The 18,883-nt window shown below is 35.4% G+C and overlaps 1 protein-coding gene and 4 long non-coding RNA genes across 17 annotated transcripts; 3 read left to right on the forward strand and 2 right to left on the reverse strand.

Moving 5' to 3' along the window:
* Positions 1–2,650: 2,650 nt before the first annotated feature.
* LOC149935817 (uncharacterized) lies at positions 2,651–4,699 on the forward strand. Its single transcript, XR_016472211.1, has 7 exons — positions 2,651–2,918; positions 2,990–3,059; positions 3,137–3,253; positions 3,692–3,740; positions 3,876–4,030; positions 4,113–4,310; positions 4,404–4,699. It is a non-coding gene; the product is annotated as an uncharacterized LOC149935817 (long non-coding RNA).
* A 1,146-nt stretch (positions 4,700–5,845) lies between these two features.
* Positions 5,846–6,983, forward strand: LOC149935818 (uncharacterized). Its single transcript, XR_016472281.1, has 3 exons — positions 5,846–6,141; positions 6,212–6,382; positions 6,448–6,983. It is a non-coding gene; the product is annotated as an uncharacterized LOC149935818 (long non-coding RNA).
* A 1,061-nt stretch (positions 6,984–8,044) lies between these two features.
* Positions 8,045–9,905, forward strand: LOC149935819 (uncharacterized). Of its 4 annotated transcripts, XR_016472266.1 has the most exons (6): positions 8,045–8,287; positions 8,358–8,449; positions 8,541–8,585; positions 8,697–8,885; positions 8,946–9,081; positions 9,144–9,905. XR_016472266.1 is itself a non-coding variant. In XM_090153996.1 (5 exons), the coding sequence occupies exons 3-5, from the start codon at positions 8,547–8,549 to the stop codon at positions 9,021–9,023; spliced, it is 306 nt and encodes a 101-aa protein (XP_090010122.1). In that variant the 5' UTR covers positions 8,045–8,287; positions 8,358–8,449; positions 8,541–8,546; the 3' UTR covers positions 9,024–9,905. The 4 variants fall into 4 exon arrangements, 2 of the variants coding, with proteins under 2 accessions (XP_090010122.1, XP_090010123.1); XM_090153996.1 differs by having other exon boundaries at positions 8,946–9,905; XM_090153997.1 differs by having other exon boundaries at positions 8,358–8,445; positions 8,946–9,905.
* LOC149935820 (uncharacterized) lies at positions 9,393–11,944 on the reverse strand. 4 transcript variants are annotated; one of them, XR_016472271.1, is made up of 8 exons: positions 11,849–11,944; positions 11,691–11,779; positions 10,935–11,033; positions 10,756–10,866; positions 10,630–10,674; positions 10,502–10,561; positions 10,160–10,351; positions 9,393–10,091 (listed from the first exon to the last, which is right to left on the reverse strand). It is a non-coding gene; the product is annotated as an uncharacterized LOC149935820 (long non-coding RNA). The 4 variants fall into 4 exon arrangements; XR_016472270.1 differs by having other exon boundaries at positions 11,661–11,779; XR_016472269.1 differs by having other exon boundaries at positions 10,935–11,530; positions 11,661–11,779.
* Positions 11,945–13,291: 1,347 nt separating this feature from the next.
* On the reverse strand, positions 13,292–15,228 carry LOC149935821 (uncharacterized). Of its 7 annotated transcripts, XR_016472186.1 has the most exons (8): positions 15,139–15,228; positions 14,920–15,068; positions 14,750–14,853; positions 14,482–14,670; positions 14,273–14,395; positions 13,964–14,167; positions 13,645–13,903; positions 13,292–13,493 (listed from the first exon to the last, which is right to left on the reverse strand). It is a non-coding gene; the product is annotated as an uncharacterized LOC149935821 (long non-coding RNA). The 7 variants fall into 7 exon arrangements; XR_016472190.1 differs by having other exon boundaries at positions 13,292–13,903; positions 14,482–14,655; positions 14,778–14,853; XR_016472188.1 differs by having other exon boundaries at positions 13,292–13,903; positions 14,482–14,655.
* Positions 15,229–18,883: the final 3,655 nt, after the last annotated feature.

Here is an 18,883-nt window from a genome sequence, read left to right on the forward strand (position 1 = left end):
AAGAAAATCCCGAGCCTATCCCGCCCGGTAGAATATTGTTTTTATTATATTCAAAATAAATATTACAAAGGTTATGTATGGTCTTACATAAATCGCAAATATCAATAAACCAACTTTAGACCTAGAACGTTATTAAATTAACCGGTAGAATATCTTTTATTGGCCGGTGGAATTCGTTTATTTTATTTTATTTTATTTTATTTTAGCCGGTGGAATTTTTTTATTATAATCAACATAAATATTACAAATGTTATACCCTAAAACAAATTGAAAATATCAAAAAAGCGATAAACCAACTTTAGACCTATGACGTTATTAAATTAACCGATGGAATTTTTTTTATTATAATCGAAATAAAAATTACAAATGTCATATATATATATATATATATATATATATATATATATATATATATATATATATACATATACATACAAACGAACCGGTGTAAATCAACGCAAATGAACAAAAAAAACCGTAGACATGAATTCTCAGTCGCATTATCAACACTTTCGATATACGAAATAAAACATGAAAAATAGCCACGAGAAATATTTATAATAATAACTCTACCAAGCAAAAAAGTCAATTCAAATATGTCCTGAAAGAGTCAATCCAATTAACACGCACGGTAATAGAAAAATCCAAAAACACCTTACCGTTAACAATTCCCGGCTTACGACGTACACAAAAACTCTTTAACTGAATAGTGAAGACTAAAGAACAGCGCGCATTGTGAGGTCAACGAAAAGGCCAAAAAGTGCGCGATGTATACAACTTGGAACTGTATTGATAAATGACCTTTAATTGTTCCAAAGTAAATACCGATAGACAAAAAACTAACTATTTGGACCACCCAGGGGGGGGGGCGGCTCTACCCTTTAACCCTCTTATCTCGGCTGACTGCGCTAAAACAAGATTTGACCTTTATAATTTCAACCGTAAAAAAAATGTTAGACTTTATTAACTATTACCATATGTAACATAATTCCTCATAAGTATGCCACTACACCTTTATTCCATTCAAAAATCTTCACTAACGGTTTGTTTCACCACGAACCAGTAGAAAGGTGGACTACATTAGATTTTAACCTTTTTATTCATCTTAGTAATTTTGGGAGTCACACTATTGGCTACTAACATATTTATTTAAGCCAATGGAAAACCTCTAAATTGATAAGGAATTTTTTGCGTCGGAATTTTAGTCAGCCCAAGGTAGCTTTATTGAAATTTATAAACTCGCTCGGTTTGTACGGATAAAGTTAAATAATGAGTAATTTAGAAAAAAGAAAAGGTTGGGGAAAATGATCAATAAGTGATCGCTTTCCGAAAATGGAAAAAGTGGTCGAAGTGGAATATTCCACCAGCGTTATTAAAACCCATATCAAGCCTAGAAGAGTTAGGCCTAGGCTCGAAAGAATCTGCAAAAACTCCAACCTTGTAAATGCGCCCGAAAAGCCAAAACTGAATTTCAACTATTTTTTTTAAAATAAACCTGCTTCTTTTATTTGACAATGCAAATTTATTATGGAACGTGAGTCTCCGATAACTTCATCAAATTAATTACATTGACAGAACGTGACTATATTGTAGTACATTTTAGCTCCTAAGCCTTGGTTGTTCAAACCGGTTTGTTTACTAAAATAATGGCCGTCGGTTTATCAGACGTAGAGCTAATTGTTCGACGGCAGTATCGGAATTTGAGATTCGATGACGTCAAATATTACATCAAATATGACGTCAAATAGTACGTAGGGTACGGATGACGCAATATCTGTGAAACAAACCGTTAGTGAAGAAATAGAGCTAGTGGCATACTTATGAGTAATTATGTTACATATGCTATTACTATATACTGCTCTTCCGAGTAAGCTGAGTTAATAATTTTCAGTGAATCGGAATGTGTATCGGTGGTTCTGTGGTAGAACGCTCACATGTCATGCAAAGGGCTCGGGTTCAAATCCCGACGATACTCTCACAAGTTGATAATGTATGCCGTAAACAATTAAACAAGTAAAAAAAAGCATGTCATGATAAAAAAAGATGCCCACGTAGCACGATTTATATTTCAGAAACACCTAGCTACTTGGTCAAACTTAGGCGTTTTACCAGCTCAACTCACGATGGGTAGACGTATCTGATCTTCTTTGCTAACTACAGAGATAGGTCTGAAAATCGCGTCGTAGTTATGGAAAAACAGAGAGAAAAAGCAATCGAGGTCGTTTGTTGAAACCCAAATTTACACATGTTTTAAAACGCGAAAACGCAAACCAAATGGGGACTGATCAAACTCAAGTAAATCCTGAATGTTCGGTCCAAGAAATTTCTAATCAGAAACTTCCCAGATAAAACAACTCTGCCAAATGCCAATGTAAAAGAAGTCAGCTAATGAGTCCGACACTGCTGAGATGACTAGATCTGGAAGAGTTTCAAAGAACCCATTAAAGTTTAAACTTTCTTTGAAACTCTTATTATAAAACGGGAAGATGTTACAGTATATTCTTAAGTGTAACTGGTAGTCCTTTTATAGTCTGTGTTGTTCCTTCTACAGTAACTGGCCACAGGTCCAGTTTAAAAAAAAAAAATCCTTATTTCTCAGCCTGATGGGGATCTAAGCTTAGGTTCTGGCAAACATAATATAACCAGAGAGTGTAAAGTCGCTTCGCTACAGAGAGGCGCCTCTTCCTATCCCCGTAATGTTAAAATTTCGTGGTACGTTTTTTCCCCATGAGAGCGTTGAAGAAGCAGACGACGGTGTTTGCAATTCCCGGACACACGATGGCACTGTAAAATTGCTTATCAAAGAAAAATAAATTTTGCTCTCAGTAGGTTAAAGTTGAATTTAGCTCAGTCAGCTGTGATGTTGAATTATTTTAACTATTTAAGTAAAACAGTTGATTTCGTAAAAAATATAAAAAGTAAGTACAAGAAAAATCCCTCCCTATTTCATTTCAATATTAACAACTATACTTTTTTAATATATCAAAAGAAATTCGTGGAATCTAAAGTGGAATATTTTATGGGCTGGCCAAGTCTTAATTAAATATACCAAAACCATGGTAGAACATTGGTGTTTTGAATAGCAGCGGTGAATTAAATATTCTGAAATATAATTAAGAACATTTTCTTTTAGAAGGTTTGGACTTTTAATGGCTTTGAAAATTTCTAAATCTTCGTCAGTGAATTGTCCTTTACCTTGCAAAACCCAATGGTTATCATAATTGGACAAATCTTCATCATGGTCCAGGAGCTGGTACTTTAAACGAGTCTGTTTAAAATAAAGTCATCCAAATTGTCAATTCAATATGAATCTGATGGTTTTAAAAGGCTATTGACTGATGCAGCTCTGTATGCTGCCTGGTATTGTTGAGGATTTGGATGATCTCAAATAGCCTTTTAGGTTTACATAGAGCCGTGTAGCGGCCAAAGGGAGAAGCTCATAAATTACTGGATTTTCGTCTGCTAAGCAGACTATTTTCCTTGATAAGAGACCAAAGCGTCTGCTTAGCAGACGAAAATCCAGTAGTTTTAAAGCTTCTCGCTATGGCTGCTACGTGGCTCTATGTAAACCTAAAAGGCTAATTGTCTCCTTATTGGCGAATGGAACCAAAGTAGTTTTCTAAAAATCTTGACTAATTCTTCCAGTTACTAAGAACTTAAAACCAAAATTATCCTTTATATCATTCCATAGGAGTAGCAAAGACTGAATTGATAGTTTCCACCCTTCAATACAAGGTAAGGTTTTATACCTACAGTTCTGAAGCTACCATGGATTAAACCTTTCCAATTTTTCTTTCAGCATTGGTATGTGGATGGATTGATCAGTCATTTCTCTCTTACAGTGTGTTTCATTGTTTAATGTCCTGCTATTGCAGCAATCAAAAAGGCCGTTCATGTGTAAGAGGAACTCTGCTGTGTATGTGCTTTCAATTGTTAACTCTCCTAATCCCAGTGAACAGGCCATTTGAATTAGAAACACTTTGACTGCAAATTTGGGCAGCTAAACTGACTTTCATGTTAGAAAATGCTGGTAACTTGATATGTTTACGTTTCAGCTTATGTGTGCTTTGAAACTTACCAATTTCTTGGTCTATTTTGAAAAAATGTTCTAGGACTGCCCAAGAAACTAGATTGCCTTCCACTATTATGGGATACCGTTTGAAATTGTTCCTCACACTTTTCAAGAGATGTGGAGGATCAATTTCAATGAATGGCTTTTCGACTGATATCCCCATACTTTTGAACAAATTTTGATTGCCGGTTCCTTGGTCACAGACTACAGCTTTGACAATAAGGCCAATACGTTTTAGGTGAGTTACGCAATCATGAAGCAATATCTTCGAAGTCTGTTCGGGACAAGCATCTTTTGTGAGGAAGTAACCAATTGGTGGTTTGAATTTCAGTTTTATGTCATTCACCATGAACACTATTGCCTGATTTGCGTACTATTTTGACCTTCCATATGGACCGAAGTCTACGAAACCTTCAATGTTATCGTTTTCATTATTGTCAAAATGTTTAGTTGAATAGCTATAATTATGTTCAGTACAAATATTTAAATGGAATAGAATTCAATAGATAGTTCTGGTTTTAAATTCATAGGAATTGACTTTATCAACTGTAAAAAAAATTTCATTTAAAGCTAGTATTCATCATTGTGAATATTTTATATAAATTATCATTTTCTTCGTTGAATTGATTTTTGAGGGCATAATTTGGCATTTGTAGTGCTGCGTTTACCTTACACCAGATTGTAGTTGTAACATGATCTTCAGGTGCATTTTCATTTGCTACTATTTGAATTAATTATAAATGAACATTAGACAGTAAGAGACCATGGCGGGATATGTTTTTGCCTTCAGTTTACCTAGGGAAAACCGTGGTTTCATTGGAATTTTCCAAAAAAAATAGTAGGTGTAGCTAATGGTGTAAGCCTGTTTTTGGTTTTGATATTCATAAAACAATCGTCAGTGAAATGAAGACCGCAAAATACGTGGTTAAAGTGTAAGTAATCTGTAGTTTTATTTTGGAGCTTTTCACTGTTTACATTTTGCAGCCGCAATGCAGAACTATTAAGTTTTAAGAAATGTTAATGTATTAGGATAGGCTTATTAAATTAAAACGTGTATTCACCGGTCTTTATCCCTTGAAAACTTGAAAAAAAAAAGACAGACGCGTGGTTACCTTTTTATTCGATTTACAATTTTTAGCCGAACAAGACATTTCAAAATAAATTAAACTCTCAAAAATACCAAAAACACTCTTCCTTTTTTGCGTCTTCTCAAACTCTAATCTAGCGCGCGCCGGAGATACTACTAGCGCCATCAAACGCCCGGGAATTGTGGACATTCTCGGCGAATAAAATCGTACCACGGATTTTTTAAAGAGAGGCGCCTCTCTGTAGCGAAGCGACTTTACACTCTCTGATATAACTACGTAGTGCGTACCCTAGATTCGAAATCACGGCGTTTCTAGATAGCGCGTTTTTTCGTGAGGCTTTTACTGAGTTCGCGCCGGAAGTCGGAAAAATCGGGCTCCATAGCAGGGTGAGAAATAAGGAATTTCAATAGATATCTCAAGATTATATTACTCACCCTTAGTTTTCTTTCGTTTAGAAACATTTTTAGAGCTACAGGCATGATCCATTATTGTTTTAAAACAATATAACGCAAAAATTTCTGGTATCGTGAAAACCGCGAGTCAAAAACACACAGCGCCATTTTCACTAAAACTTTACATTTTAACTAGATGTCGGTAGCCCTGCCAGCTCCATGTAGGCAGTTTTTTCCGACTTCCGCCGGGAACTCAGTAAGAGCCTGCGTTACGTGAAAGGAGCTGGATTTCGAATCTAGGGTACGTAGTTATATTATCTTTGGTTCTTGCCACACGCGGCGTGACCGAGCTAGAGGCAGAGAGTGTAAAGTCGCTTTACACTCTCTGCTAGAGGTCCTTTAAGTAGACGACGCGTTTTTTCCGTAATGGCGTAATCCGGGGGCATTATTATGGTTTGGTAACGTAACGTAACTAGTTAAAGATGTCAGATGAATATTATGGCGGTAAGACGTTGAAAGAACTCTGAGAAGAGTTGGAAAAGCGAAGGGCAAAAGTTTTAAGTAGAAAAAAAATTGATCTAGTCGAACGGTAAGTGGTATTAGATGTTTGAAATTTATATCTCAGTTCTAAGCCTTGCTTATATAATGCATTTTTACAGGACAGGCTCTTAAGTTATGACAGAAAGAGAATATTAAAGATGAGCATGTTATGGATATGCCTGGTACCTCAAATTTTATGGATATTAACGCAAATACAAACCTGCCATTTATGAATATCAAAGTTCGGGACCATCTGCTAATTATCTGACAGAAGGGACATACCAAAATTGGTAAATTCCATAATTAACCCCCCCCCCCCACAAAATTTAATACTAAGAGTCTTACTAAATGGTAGGCGTTACAAAAATGATGCCAATAAAAGATATATGGAAGTAACTGATAATGTTGTTGGAAAATGTAGACTTTCATTGGAAAACTACGCCTTTGTTGGGGCTTCTCCTGATGGATTAATTTAATAGGAGATGATACAGTCATTGAAGTAAAATACTCGTATGCTTCATGAAACAAATGTCATAAATGACCAAACTGTTCCCTATTTGAAACTTGTCGATTAAGTTTTGATGCCAAAGCAGACGTCCGATTATTATTATGAGTTTGTGATATTGACATTCAAAGCTTTTGCTGTCATTAACGTAGAGGGAGATGAGGAATTCATAAGCGAAATGTGAGATATATCAGTGCAATGTTTTGAATATTATTTAAAGCCACCTTTAAAAAAAAATATTTTTACCCGAGATAATCTTTTTAAATATGCTATTTACTTTATACAAAAGAACTGTACATTCAAAATATATTTAAATAAAATAAAATCTGAAGTTTCCACTAATATATATAAATAAATGTGAATTAAATAAAGAATTTCAAAACCAACTAATTTTATTTATTTTACAAATTCCATCGATACTGCTGGGTATAAGGCACATTTCTTTCTTGAAAATGAAATAAAACCAAAACAATTTTTAAACTTGACGACTAAAATTCAAAACTTAAAATATGATATTATAAACATGTATTCCTCCATGCTATAAATATAACAGACATGGTTGTATATGAATATTACTAAAAGTGGAAAAGACTTCATACAAGCATGAAGACTTATCCGCAAATAAGCCACTGAAGAGTGTGAAAAGCTTTTTCTTAATGACAGGAGCGTTTACTAATACTACATTTTCTGAAATTACAAAGCATTGAGCAAACAAAACATATTTCTGAACCAAGCTGGGTTTGATATATGTATTGTAGCCCTTAAAATCTTGAGGGTTTTGCTTAAACCTATTAATCATTCAATATGAACCCGCTTACTCCCAATTTGAATTTTTGGGAAATTTAAAACCTCAACGTCCATTGGGCAACGACACTACACATACTGTAGAAGGCATACTATTGTGAAGTACAATGAATCAATGATAAAGCTTCAAGTCACTATGAAGAAAAACCTATGTAAAAATGAATTATATAATCAAGGCTTAAAACTGAGATGTAAATTTCAAACCTTTAATATGACTTACCGTTCGACTAGATCCTTTATTTCGACCTGAAACTTTGGTCCTTCGCTTTTTCAACTCTTCTCGGAGTTCTTTCAATGTTTTTTACGCCATAATATTCATCTGCCATTTTTGACTAGTTACGTATAGGCATAAAAATCTCATAGGTAACAGTAGAATGCTGTCGTGTAACTTGCAAATGAACCAGACGCCGTGGCAGACGATAGCCAGATCTCAGCCAATCAGAGCTCAAAGATTGGTTCTGCCAAGAATTTAGTGTCACCAGAGAGAATAACAACCGCTAACTCCCGCTATAGTTACGTGAAACCAAGGAGGATTATTATCCTCCTTGGCGAAACCACTCTACGGTCTCTCATTGGCCGAAGGTTCATAACGAACTGGCGATAAGCTCGGCCGTAGGCGGCAGCATTCTAGCAGAGAGTGTAAAGATTATGAGAGGCGTCTCTTCCTATTCCCGTAACGTTAAAATTTCGTACAAGATTTTGAGAGCGCGCGCCCATAGGAGAGGTTACGATACTATCCGACACACGATGTCGCTACTGGAATTTTTTTTAATTTTGTAAACATCCGGAAAGTATTTTTCATCAGTCATGACTGTTAAACATAGTTGAATTATGCTAATTTTAATTAAAAATTAATAAAATTCAATTCCATGAAAAATAAAGAAACGTAAGTACAAGAAAGCGGACTATTTATAATATTTTGATACTAAAAGAATTAATTTGTTTGATTAACCAAGGAAATTCATTGGAAATTTTATGAAAGGGCCGAGGCTTAACGAGAACAGAGCGGTATAAATTAAAATAATAATACGAGGAAACATTGAAGTTGGTAAAATGAGATTAATGTTGTATTTTTAACAGTTTCCTATCTATCTTTTCTGGGTTTTCATGTATTCATGGTTGATATCTTGCTTTTTAAGGGAACTATGTATGCAGAATTCTATGAAAAAAGATATCATGTTTTGGTATGCAGTTGCACATGGAGAATCTTCATTAGCTTTAAAATATTTCTTGTCAATTCTTTGAATGATGAATCTCTCCAAACGTCCTTTAATATTTGTCATGTGCGATAAAAGCTTAAAACTGGTGTCAAATACTTCATTTGTCTCCATTACAAATTTGAAGAAACTATCAGTTGGTACGATGAGGCTGCCGAAAGAAGAATTCTTTGCTGTTTTGAAAGCTTTAAAGTAAAAGAGCAGATTTGTTGGGTCAACAATTGGATTGTCTTTTTTGAGTTGACTTATGCAAGAAGAGCATTGAAGGTTTGAGTAGCAGCGGTGAATTAGATATCCTGAAATGTAACTAAGAACATTTTGTTTTAGCACGTTTGGACGATTTTCAAAATTGGAGAAATCTTCATCCGGTTCTGGAGCTGCAGTTTTAAAAGTGTCAATGTTTAAAATCATCAATGCAATTAGAATCCGGTGGTTTCAAGAGATTATTCACAGATGTAGCCCGGTATGCAGCTCGAAATTGTTGTGGATTCGGATGATCACGGTTGCCTCCTTTCTGTCTTATAGATCCAAGAAAATTATCTACAAAAGCTTGGCTAATCCTGTCCGTTAATAAAAACTTAAAACCAAAATTATCCTTTAGATCTTCCCAGAGGAGTAGCAAGGCTTGAATTGAAATTACCATTTTCTGAAATTTCCAATGGTGTAGAGTCTTTAAAACTGAAAATTGTTGGCACAGCGGATGGTGTGAGCCTATTTTTAGTTCTAATATTCATGGAACTGGCATCAATGAAATGATTCGCGCAAATTCTATGGTTAACGTGTAAATATTCCGTAGTTTTATTTGTAAGCCCATCATTATTTACATTTTTCAGCCACAAAATAGAACTAAAATTTATATTAAGTTAATATGCCAATAAGCCTATCTAATGAAAATGCGAATTTACCAGTCTTTTTCCTTTGGAAACTTAAAAAAAATATAAACAAGGATTTCTTGTTTTCGATATTTTACAATTTAAAACGGAACAATATACCCCAGACATACTAAATTATTTAAAAACCTTGTAAAACTAGCATTAAAAATCTGGAAAGTTTTTGCGTCTCTTTTAAACCTAACATCGAAACGCACGCGCCGTGAGAACGGCGCCACTGGTGGCGCCATCGCTCTTACGGTAGTAGTGGACATTATTGGGAAAAAAAAAGTTAGTACGCTTTTTTGAAAGAGAGACGCCTCTCATAATCTTTACACTCTCTGATTCTAGTTACCTATGAGATTTCTATGCGCATAGGCATTACAAAACCAAAATAATGCCATACACTGTTTTAATCCGAGGGAAAGAACCCTTTCAAGGGGTACTCCATTATTATAGAGAATAGATGGCGCTACATGTCAATTTTGTTCTTTTGTCTGAAACGTCGTCTGCTTTTCACAGACTTTCGCTAAATCATAGAAAAAAGCATTCTTCTTCCAACGTCAGTAACTTTCTTCCCTCAGCATTCAATTAAATATCAAGTCTACATTATGAGAAACCCATTGTTTAAATTAAAACTGTTTTTCATATTATTAATAAAAATAAAGAAACCTATGAATAAGGATCTATTTCCTTCTTCATCTGGAAGTGTTTTTAACTTTTTTTTTAAATTGTCAGCTATTTCCAAAGGGACCGATGGAAACTCGGCCAGGAACCCTGCAGTAGTAGTCTCAGTGTTATCAATGAAGCTTGTTTCTTTGGCTTTTTGAAAAAGGGAAACTCATCTTCATTTTTTTATTAAGTCTAGAAAAAAATCCAAACATCTTGTTTTTTTTATAAAGAAAATCTTCCATCAAATTACATGTAATAAATTTATTTCCAGCCCCAAATTAATTTCACTACTAAAAGTTTCATATTTCTGTAAAATGAACAAGTTATTGGATGAAATCATACCTGAGCTGCTTTGAATTGAAAATGACCCAATGTAATGTGTGTTGTCTGATGGAGTTACACCTGTATATAACAAAAAGAAAGCACATATTTTTCTAAACATTATTGAAGATGGTACAATTTTAACTTACTTGGTGTTGGAGGACAGTCTTGAGACATTGTTGGCGAAGTCATATCTATATAAAACCAAAAAGGACAATACATTAGAAATATTTTTTCTACAATTTTTTGTAATTACATTCGCAATTAGAACTTACCCAGTATAGATATTGAAGGATATTGTTGAGGAAATGGTTAATTACTACAAGATTCATTAAATGGCGTGTTGAATTGTGAAATTGAAGAAGAACCACGCGAATTAGGTGCGCCTGTAAGAAATGTTGAAAGTTCATCCTTTAAATTATAACTTTAAAATATTTTTTTAACAAGTTCATACATTTAGTAAGGATTTAGTTCCGGAGTAGTTGGAATTGACACATGAGTTGAGTTATTGAACTGATCATATTGATAAAATGTTGAATTACTTCGAGGATCACTAAATTAAATGTTGAATTGTGAAACTACTGGCAAATCATGAGAAGTAAATAATATACACCTATCAAAAAATGATGGGAGTCCATCTAAAATAATTATTACTTAAATCACGGGTAGAAACTAGTCGAGAAATTCAAGTTAAAACTCACAAATCCAAACGAATGAAATTTAAAAAAAAAATAGATTAAGAGTTTGTGTTCCTGGTTGGGTTGCTAAAAACCTTTATTCATAATACCTTGAATTTGCTCCTAAAAATTGTTTCAAACGGATCACATAAATTGTGTTCCTTCTTACATAAACCAACTCTCATTCGGTGGTTTGACTAAACCATCATATTCATTTTGTACGTGAGTTTAAAGCTTACCATGGAGATAACGTAAGAAAAGAATAATGATAATAATAATCAGCGAGGCTTAATACCCAAGACACCACCAATTAGTGTCGAATCTTTCAAATATGATTCCTTTAAAAATCCCAGAATTGCGGAAATAAATGATCCTGTGTAACATAAGGGATCATATGTTTATTCAGATAAAATATTTAAATATAATGTTAATAGCAAATAAGATTTGAATCCAAAATTACAAGGAAACAGATTAGGGAAGAAGAAAATGAAAAAGATTATTACATAGAACTGATATGTAAAATGATTTTTTACACAAAATGAGTTCCTACGAATCCTATGCTCGAGTTTTAACAGTTCCTAAACCTCGGTCTTGCTGAAAGCCTTTCAGTATTAATGATTTCCTAAATGTCAAAGATATATATGTAATTGTAAAATGTTTATTATGTTCCTTTTTTTTAATAAAATATTACCTTTTTTATTCGTTGTATATTTTTTCATTAAACAAAATAAGCAAACATTTAATTTTAAAGTTTATTCCCAGTACATACGAACTTATTTAGGAGACGCCATATTTACGAGCAGTGCTTCCACTTTGGGAAATTTTAAATTCCATTTTCTATATTTCGGCCAAGGCCACCAATGTTAGAAATTCCCTCAAAATTTCCCTATCGATTTCTAACATAATTACGGAGAGTGTAAAGATTATGAGAAGCGTCTTTCTTTCAAAAAAGCATACTAACTTATTTTTTTGCAAAAATGTCAACTACTACCCAAGGTACGTAAAAAAAAGGGAACTATACACTACTACGGTCGTAAGTGTGATCACCTTTCTCCATGGTGTGATGGCGCCCATCGAGATAGAAAAGAAATAGAGGGGGAAAGGTTCCCGCTTTAAGGCACCCCTGTTTTTGACCACCACTCCAACCCCCCCCCCCCCCCCCGCGCATATATGAAAGCGGAGATGGGCAGAATTTGCAACGCCATCTATCGATTGGCAGAATAACTAGTATTAGGCGGAGATTTCTATATTCAATTAAATATTTAATTACGACTTGTCACTTTAATAATACTTGTCTTTCCTTTGTTTGCATCAAATGACAGTTGATTTTCAAAAATGCGTAATGTATTTCATTTCACCGCGCGTCGATGGCGCCACGTAATCTGCCGATCCCAAGTATTTTTCTCTACAACCTTAGCGAAAAGTGGGTTGGCCGAGGGGTTGGCACTCGCGGTGACAACTTCGCTAGAGGGGGTCAGAATGAAGTTTTAAATGTTTTTGGTGTATATACAATTATAGTGCCTATATTTCCTTTTTATCTCTATGATGGCGCTACCAGTGGCTCCGGTCTCACAGCGCGCGCGTTTCGATGTTAGGTTTAAAAGAGAAGCAAAAACTTTCCAGATTTTTAATGCTAGTTTCACAAGGTTTTTATATAGTTTAGTATGCCTGGGTTCCGTTTTAAATTGTAAAACATCGAAAACCAGAAATTCTCGTTTATCTTTTTTTTTAGTTCCCAAAGGAAATAGACTGGTAACTTAGCATTTTCATTAGATAGGCTTATTGGTATATTAACTCGATCTACATTTTAATTCCATTTTGTGGCTGAAAAAAAATTTAAATAATGATGGACCTACAAATAAAACTGCGGATTATTTACACGTTAACCATAGAATTTGCGCGATAGCAGTTTTATGAATATTAGAACTAAAAATAGGCTCACACCATCTGCTGTTCCAACATTTTTCAGTCTTAATGACTACATCATTGGATATTTCAGAAAATGGTAATTCAAAAGAGACTTTGTATCTCTGATAGCTATCGGATTTTAATTGATAAAACATTACAAGGCCTACAGCGAATCAAAATGGAAAAATAATTTTGGATTTAAACCCGGATTTTATAGAGACAGCTAAACGCGTACAACTAGATCACAGTTATAGCTTTTGCAATCCAACCAAAATAATCAATCCAAACAACACCTACGTAATAATCAACCACAATGAATATGGTATGATAAATATTATTTTTTAATTAAGGGCTTTTCAAATTATTTACAGCACATCTAAATGTAGAAGCCGAAGGTGAAGTTTCAGTGAAGCAAAGCAATAATCAGGCTGTCCAAGTAAAAGGATTGAAAACAAAAAGAGAGTCAAGACTTATTAGAAAAATACAATAAGCAAAATGCCAAAATTCAAAGAATGAAGAAACAAATAAGAAGCTTAAAAGAAAAACTGGCAGACAGTGAAAAGATTCGAGATTCTTAACTGGTTTTTCGAAAGAACTCTTCGATTCAGATTTGAAACTTTGACAAAGAAATAAAAAGGGAAGGAGGAATTCCACAAAGCTTAAGAAATGGTCACTTTCTCTATTCTATTATAAGCCCCAAGCATATAGGATTTGGCAAGCTGTGTTACGTCGTCCAACGAAAAGGACCTTGGAGAAAGGGCTTTGTCGCATGAAAATTGCTCTTGGTTTTAATCATTAAACATTCGAAGCCTTGAAGATGAAATTCCAGAATAAGAAACTAAGTGAAAAAGTGGTTTTAGTTTCTTTTTAATGAAATGAGCTTAAAAGAAAAACTCACCCTTGACCAATTCAATGAAATTATCGAAGGCTTTGTTGATTATGGGCCACATGGAAGAACCAAGCAGTACGCAAATCAGGCCCTTGTCTTCATGGCTAAAGGCATAAAACTCAAATGGAAACAAAACCAATTGGTTACTTCCTCACTAAGGATGCTTGCTCTGGGCAGACTTTGGAACTGCTCCTTAAAGAATGCATAAAACACCTTGAAAATAATGGCCTACTTGTCAAAGCCATAGTTTGCGACCAAGGAACAGGCAACCAAAATATCTATTTAAAAATCTCAGAATAACCACGGGAAAAGCCTTACATTGAAATTGATGGCAGGAAAATGTATTTCTTCTTTGATCCGCCTCATCTTTTAAAAAGCGTTAGAAACAATTTCCAAAAATATACAATTATGGTGGAAGGCAACTTAGTTTATTGGAAGGACCTAGAATATTTTTATTGAGTTAGACCAAAAAAAAATTGGAAAGTTCCGCGGTGCTCATAAGTTAAAATACAAAAATGTCAAGATACTGGCATTTTCCAACATGAAAGTTAGCTTAGCAGCCCAAGTTTTCAGCCGAAGTGTTTCCAGCTGTATCCAAACAGCGTTCATTGGGATTAGGAGACCTGACATTAAATAGCACATTCACCGCTGAGTTCCTTCTCCACATGAAGGATCTTTTTGATTTATTCAACAGTAGGACCCTTAATAATGAAACGCTGTGTAAGAGAGGAATGAGTATTTGACACCAGTTTTAAGCTTTTATCGAAGAATTGACAAGAAATGGTTTAAAGCTACCGAAGATTCTCCATGTACAACTGCATACCAAAACATGATATCTTTTTTCATATAATTCTGCATACATAGTTCCCTTAAAAAAACAAGATCTCAACCATGAATACCTGAAAACCCAGAAAAGATTAGATAGGAACCTGTTAAAAATGCAACATTAATCTAATTTTACCTACTTTAATGTTTCCTCGTATTTTTTTAATTTATTCCTCTCTAATTTATATTAATTACATCTTGGATTAATAATATTTTGATTACATCATATTTTTAATTTATCGTGTCCTCCTTAAGCCTCGGCCATTTCATAAAATTTTCAATGAATTTCCTTGGTTAATCAACCAAATTAATTATTTTCGTGTTAAAATAATATAAATAGTCCGCTTTCTTGTACTTACTTTTCTTTATTTTTCATGGAATTGAATTTTATTAATTTTAAATTAGCATAATTCAACTATGTTCAACAGCCATGACTGATGAAAAATATTTTCCGGATGTTTACAAAATTCAAATATTTTCCAGTAGCAGCGGTGCCAGATCAAAAATCTACAATTATCGTATCTAGGACAAAAAATTATCGATTTTCCTGGAAAATTATCGTACATTTCTTTTTAGCGCTAAATTTTAATTCATACATAAATGCGTTGAATTTAGATGATTTATTTAAAGCACTACAGGAGTTTTATTTCAGGGAAATAAACAAAATGTCTATTATCATTATTAACTGAACTTAATGTTTAAAAATGTATTGAAAATGCGGTAATAGCTAGGAGTAATAAACGCAAACTCAGGACTACGCGTACAGAAAATGTATATCATTCATTTTTAAGTAGAAAAGTTATATAAATTAATAATAAAATATAAATCGTTCTTAGGTTTTTAAAAATTTTTAAAGATTATCGTACATTATAGTACGTTGAGGCAGAATTATCGAAATAATGGTACGATATCGTACGCCATGAAAATTATAGTACGCCCTGAAAATTTTGATTAAATTATCGCACTGTGCGATAATTATCGTACGTCTGGCAACGCTGTCCAGTAGCGACATCGTGTGTCGGCTAGTATCGTAACCGGTTCAAAGGTTTTTATTCGTAACAGGGCGGCTCCAATGGGAGCTCAGCATTAATTATACAATAATACACCAGTATGGGCCACGGCCAACTTTGATCTCTCGCGCTTCAGCAGCCATCTCATTCGTTGACGTTTCTGTGTTAACCTATGGGCAAAAGATGTGTATGACGTGAACGCCCCTAGCGGATTATTATTTTTAAAATAGCTTTTACATTGAAGCCAATATGCAAACCGAGCGTGGCGCTGAACTCACTCCTACACGTTATAGCTAGGAGCAACAAACACAACACCCTAGTGGGAAATTGTCTCCCAACCCCACCCCCCCCCCCCCCTCCCGCTCGTAAAACGTTAAGCGTAAATTAGGCTCGTGACGCTCGTCCAATGAAATTCGTACACAACCCTTCGTTAGCGTGTTTAAAGGCTAGCTGCGTTCTCCTTGTGTTTGTTGCTCCTAGGTTATAGTACAGTTTATAGGGGGGGGGGGGGGGGGAATCCTTGCTCGCGGAATTTCGACGAATGTGTTGGCCGCTGTAGCCTATTTTCTATCTCTATGGCTGTAGCGCGAACAGCGCGTGATCAAAGTCAAATCTTGACACTCTCTGCTATAGGTATACAAACGCACGAGCTAAGTCTACATTCGAATTCCGGAAAAACGAAAATGAAATCAACAAGAAGTATTACACGATACAGAATAGGCGCTTAAATAACTCATTATCCCAGGAAATCAACCAGAAGTAATATTTCCGAGAGAATGATTTGTTGAAGCGTTTAATTACAGACAAATATTTAAAAGCGTCTATTTTAGCAACAAGAGTCCAAAAAAGTATTAAAAAAAAGTACTCAAGTTGAAGAAAAGAATAGACTATATTTATTTTCAATGAACTATTCGCGACCGAAACGAGTCTAGGTGGCGTAACGGCATTAGCTTCTCCGAGGTAGCGCCTATGATCTAGCGTCTGCTACAGATAAATTAAAAAGTCGTAAGAACGTTTTTTCTTAAATAAACTTATAAAAATATAAGCAAACGATGCAAAAAAAAATTATATTAAAATGTAAGTATCATTTTTTGTGAACTAAAATTGACGAATAACGATGAGGAAAAACTAATAGCGTCTTTTTTAGCCGCTACCTATCTAGGTTTCAATGGCGAACCAAAGGGGGCGTAGCGATAGTTTTCGGTCGCGAATACGATATTTTCATTCTTAAACTTCTTTGCGAGTAGCCGAGCCTCTCCGAGCGTTTATTTCCAGTTTGGGAGTCCATTCTAATCGAAATAAAGATAAAATAACCCGAAAAAAATAAACTACGAGTAATTTTAAGACCGAGTAATTGCACAAAAAAAACGAATTACAAATCCAACGCCGTTGGCCGAGGTTTAAAGGGAATATAACCTACAAAGCAATCTTTATGGAAAACCCCTTCAGTTTTTCAAATGTCCCTGTACAGTGGTGAGAAACATTTTTAAAGCCAAAGGCGAGAGCGGCCAGAGCTGCAAGCGTCGCGTTGGTGTTCCACACCAAATACCTGAGGTTATATTCCCTTTAAGGAATAAAATTTATAATTATTCAGAAACTCGGTGTGAAAACGAAACAACAAAAGAGTGCGGCTCCAAATAAACTCTTTAAATCGACAGCAGCTACAGATTAACGTTTTAAACTCGATATACCAAAACTAAGAAAATAATTATTAACCACGCAAATTTATTTTAACGTGGTATAGATGGAGCCAGGCGCGCCGTCAATGATAATTACGAGGAGAGCAGCCGAGCGGTGTCCGCTCCGAAACCGAGAGTATGTTTTTTTCGCCTCCGTCGTTGTAAAAAATGCCTCCCCCCCTGAATTTGAAATATAAGTCAGCGTGTAGAAGTGAGAACCTTTGTCGCCAGGCCAGTCGCCTCAATTTCGCTAGGGAACGTATCTTAATTCACTCTTTATAATTTTCCAACTTCACCTGAAAAACCCCATTCGGTCTCGTAATTCACTATTACTCGAATTAAAGTTTGGCAGTGGTTGGTGTATTTTTTATTCATTTTTGTTTTTGGTTTCCATACAATAGTAGTAGGTGTTTAATTGCAAAACTATTTAACTTTAGTGATATAAGTTAAGAGCAGAGTTTTGCCCCCCCCCCTCCCCCTCGCCAGGATGTCGGACAAAAGAGATGTCAGGACTGATCTCATTGAGAATCGTAAGTTAAATTTTAATTAAAATAATACGTGCTTTGTGACTATTTTTTTTTAAATAAAAACAAAAGCGTCCTTTCTGGAGATTCGAATATCCCTCCCTCACCATTCCCCCTACCCCGAAGAAGTACGTCGAACGCGCGTGTCAAACTATTATTGTCGTCCCTACTTTTAAACCCGAATTAAACTTTTATCTGATCCATTTTCCAGTGTGCTCGCAAAAGACAGCGCCGGATCAATTCGATGTGCGCCTGATGCGTGGGGATGCAGGGCCTAAAGAGGAGGCGGAGGAAGAAGAAGCGGAAATCTCCAGTGAAGACGGTCTTCACTCGAATGAGGAAAGTAAGCAATACGAAGCGCAAGGAGCAAGGCCAAAGATAAGGATCCCAAGGGCAAAAGCCGAATCCCCTCCGGAATTTTGGGACCCCGTTTTACCTATTCCACCACCGTCTTCATTCATATGTATGGAGGAAAGACGTTGGAGAGCGCGTGAAGAACGAACCAAAGAAAAAAGGCTCCCGATATACAGAGGACCCCTACAGCCCACCGCCGAAGAGACAGCGCCGAATCAATTCCATGTGCGCCTGATGCGTGGGGCTGCAGGGCCTTGGGAAGAGGCGGAGGAAGAAAAAGCGGAAATCTACAGTAAAGACGGTGTTCATTCCAATGAGGAAAGGAAACAATACGAAGCGCAAGGAGCAAGGCCAAAGATAAGGATCCCAAGGGCAAAAGCCGAGTCCCCTCCGGAATTTTGGGACCCCGTTTTACCTATTCGACCACCGTCTGCATTTATATGTATGAAGGAAGGACGTTGGAGAGCGCGGGAAGAACGAACCAAAGAAAAAAATGCTCCCGATATACAGAGGACCGAAGAAGTATAGCTTATGAGT

The sequence above is a fragment of the Leiobunum rupestre genome, chromosome 7 (assembly GCF_980474605.1).
Source record: "Leiobunum rupestre chromosome 7, qqLeiRupe1.1.hap1, whole genome shotgun sequence".
Lineage (NCBI taxonomy): Eukaryota > Metazoa > Arthropoda > Arachnida > Opiliones > Sclerosomatidae > Leiobunum > Leiobunum rupestre.

What these genes read in the sequence shown, in the direction of transcription:
- LOC149935819 (XM_090153996.1), top strand. Translation starts at nt 8,547, where the DNA reads ATGTATGCAGAATTCTATGAAAAAAGATATCATGTTTTG. An exon ending in AAAAAAGATATCATGTTTTG is followed by an intron (nt 8,586 to 8,696) that starts GTATGCAGTTGC and finishes GTGCGATAAAAG; the next exon opens with CTTAAAACTGGTGTCAAATA. An exon ending in ATGCAAGAAGAGCATTGAAG is followed by an intron (nt 8,886 to 8,945) that starts GTTTGAGTAGCA and finishes ATTTTGTTTTAG; the next exon opens with CACGTTTGGACGATTTTCAA.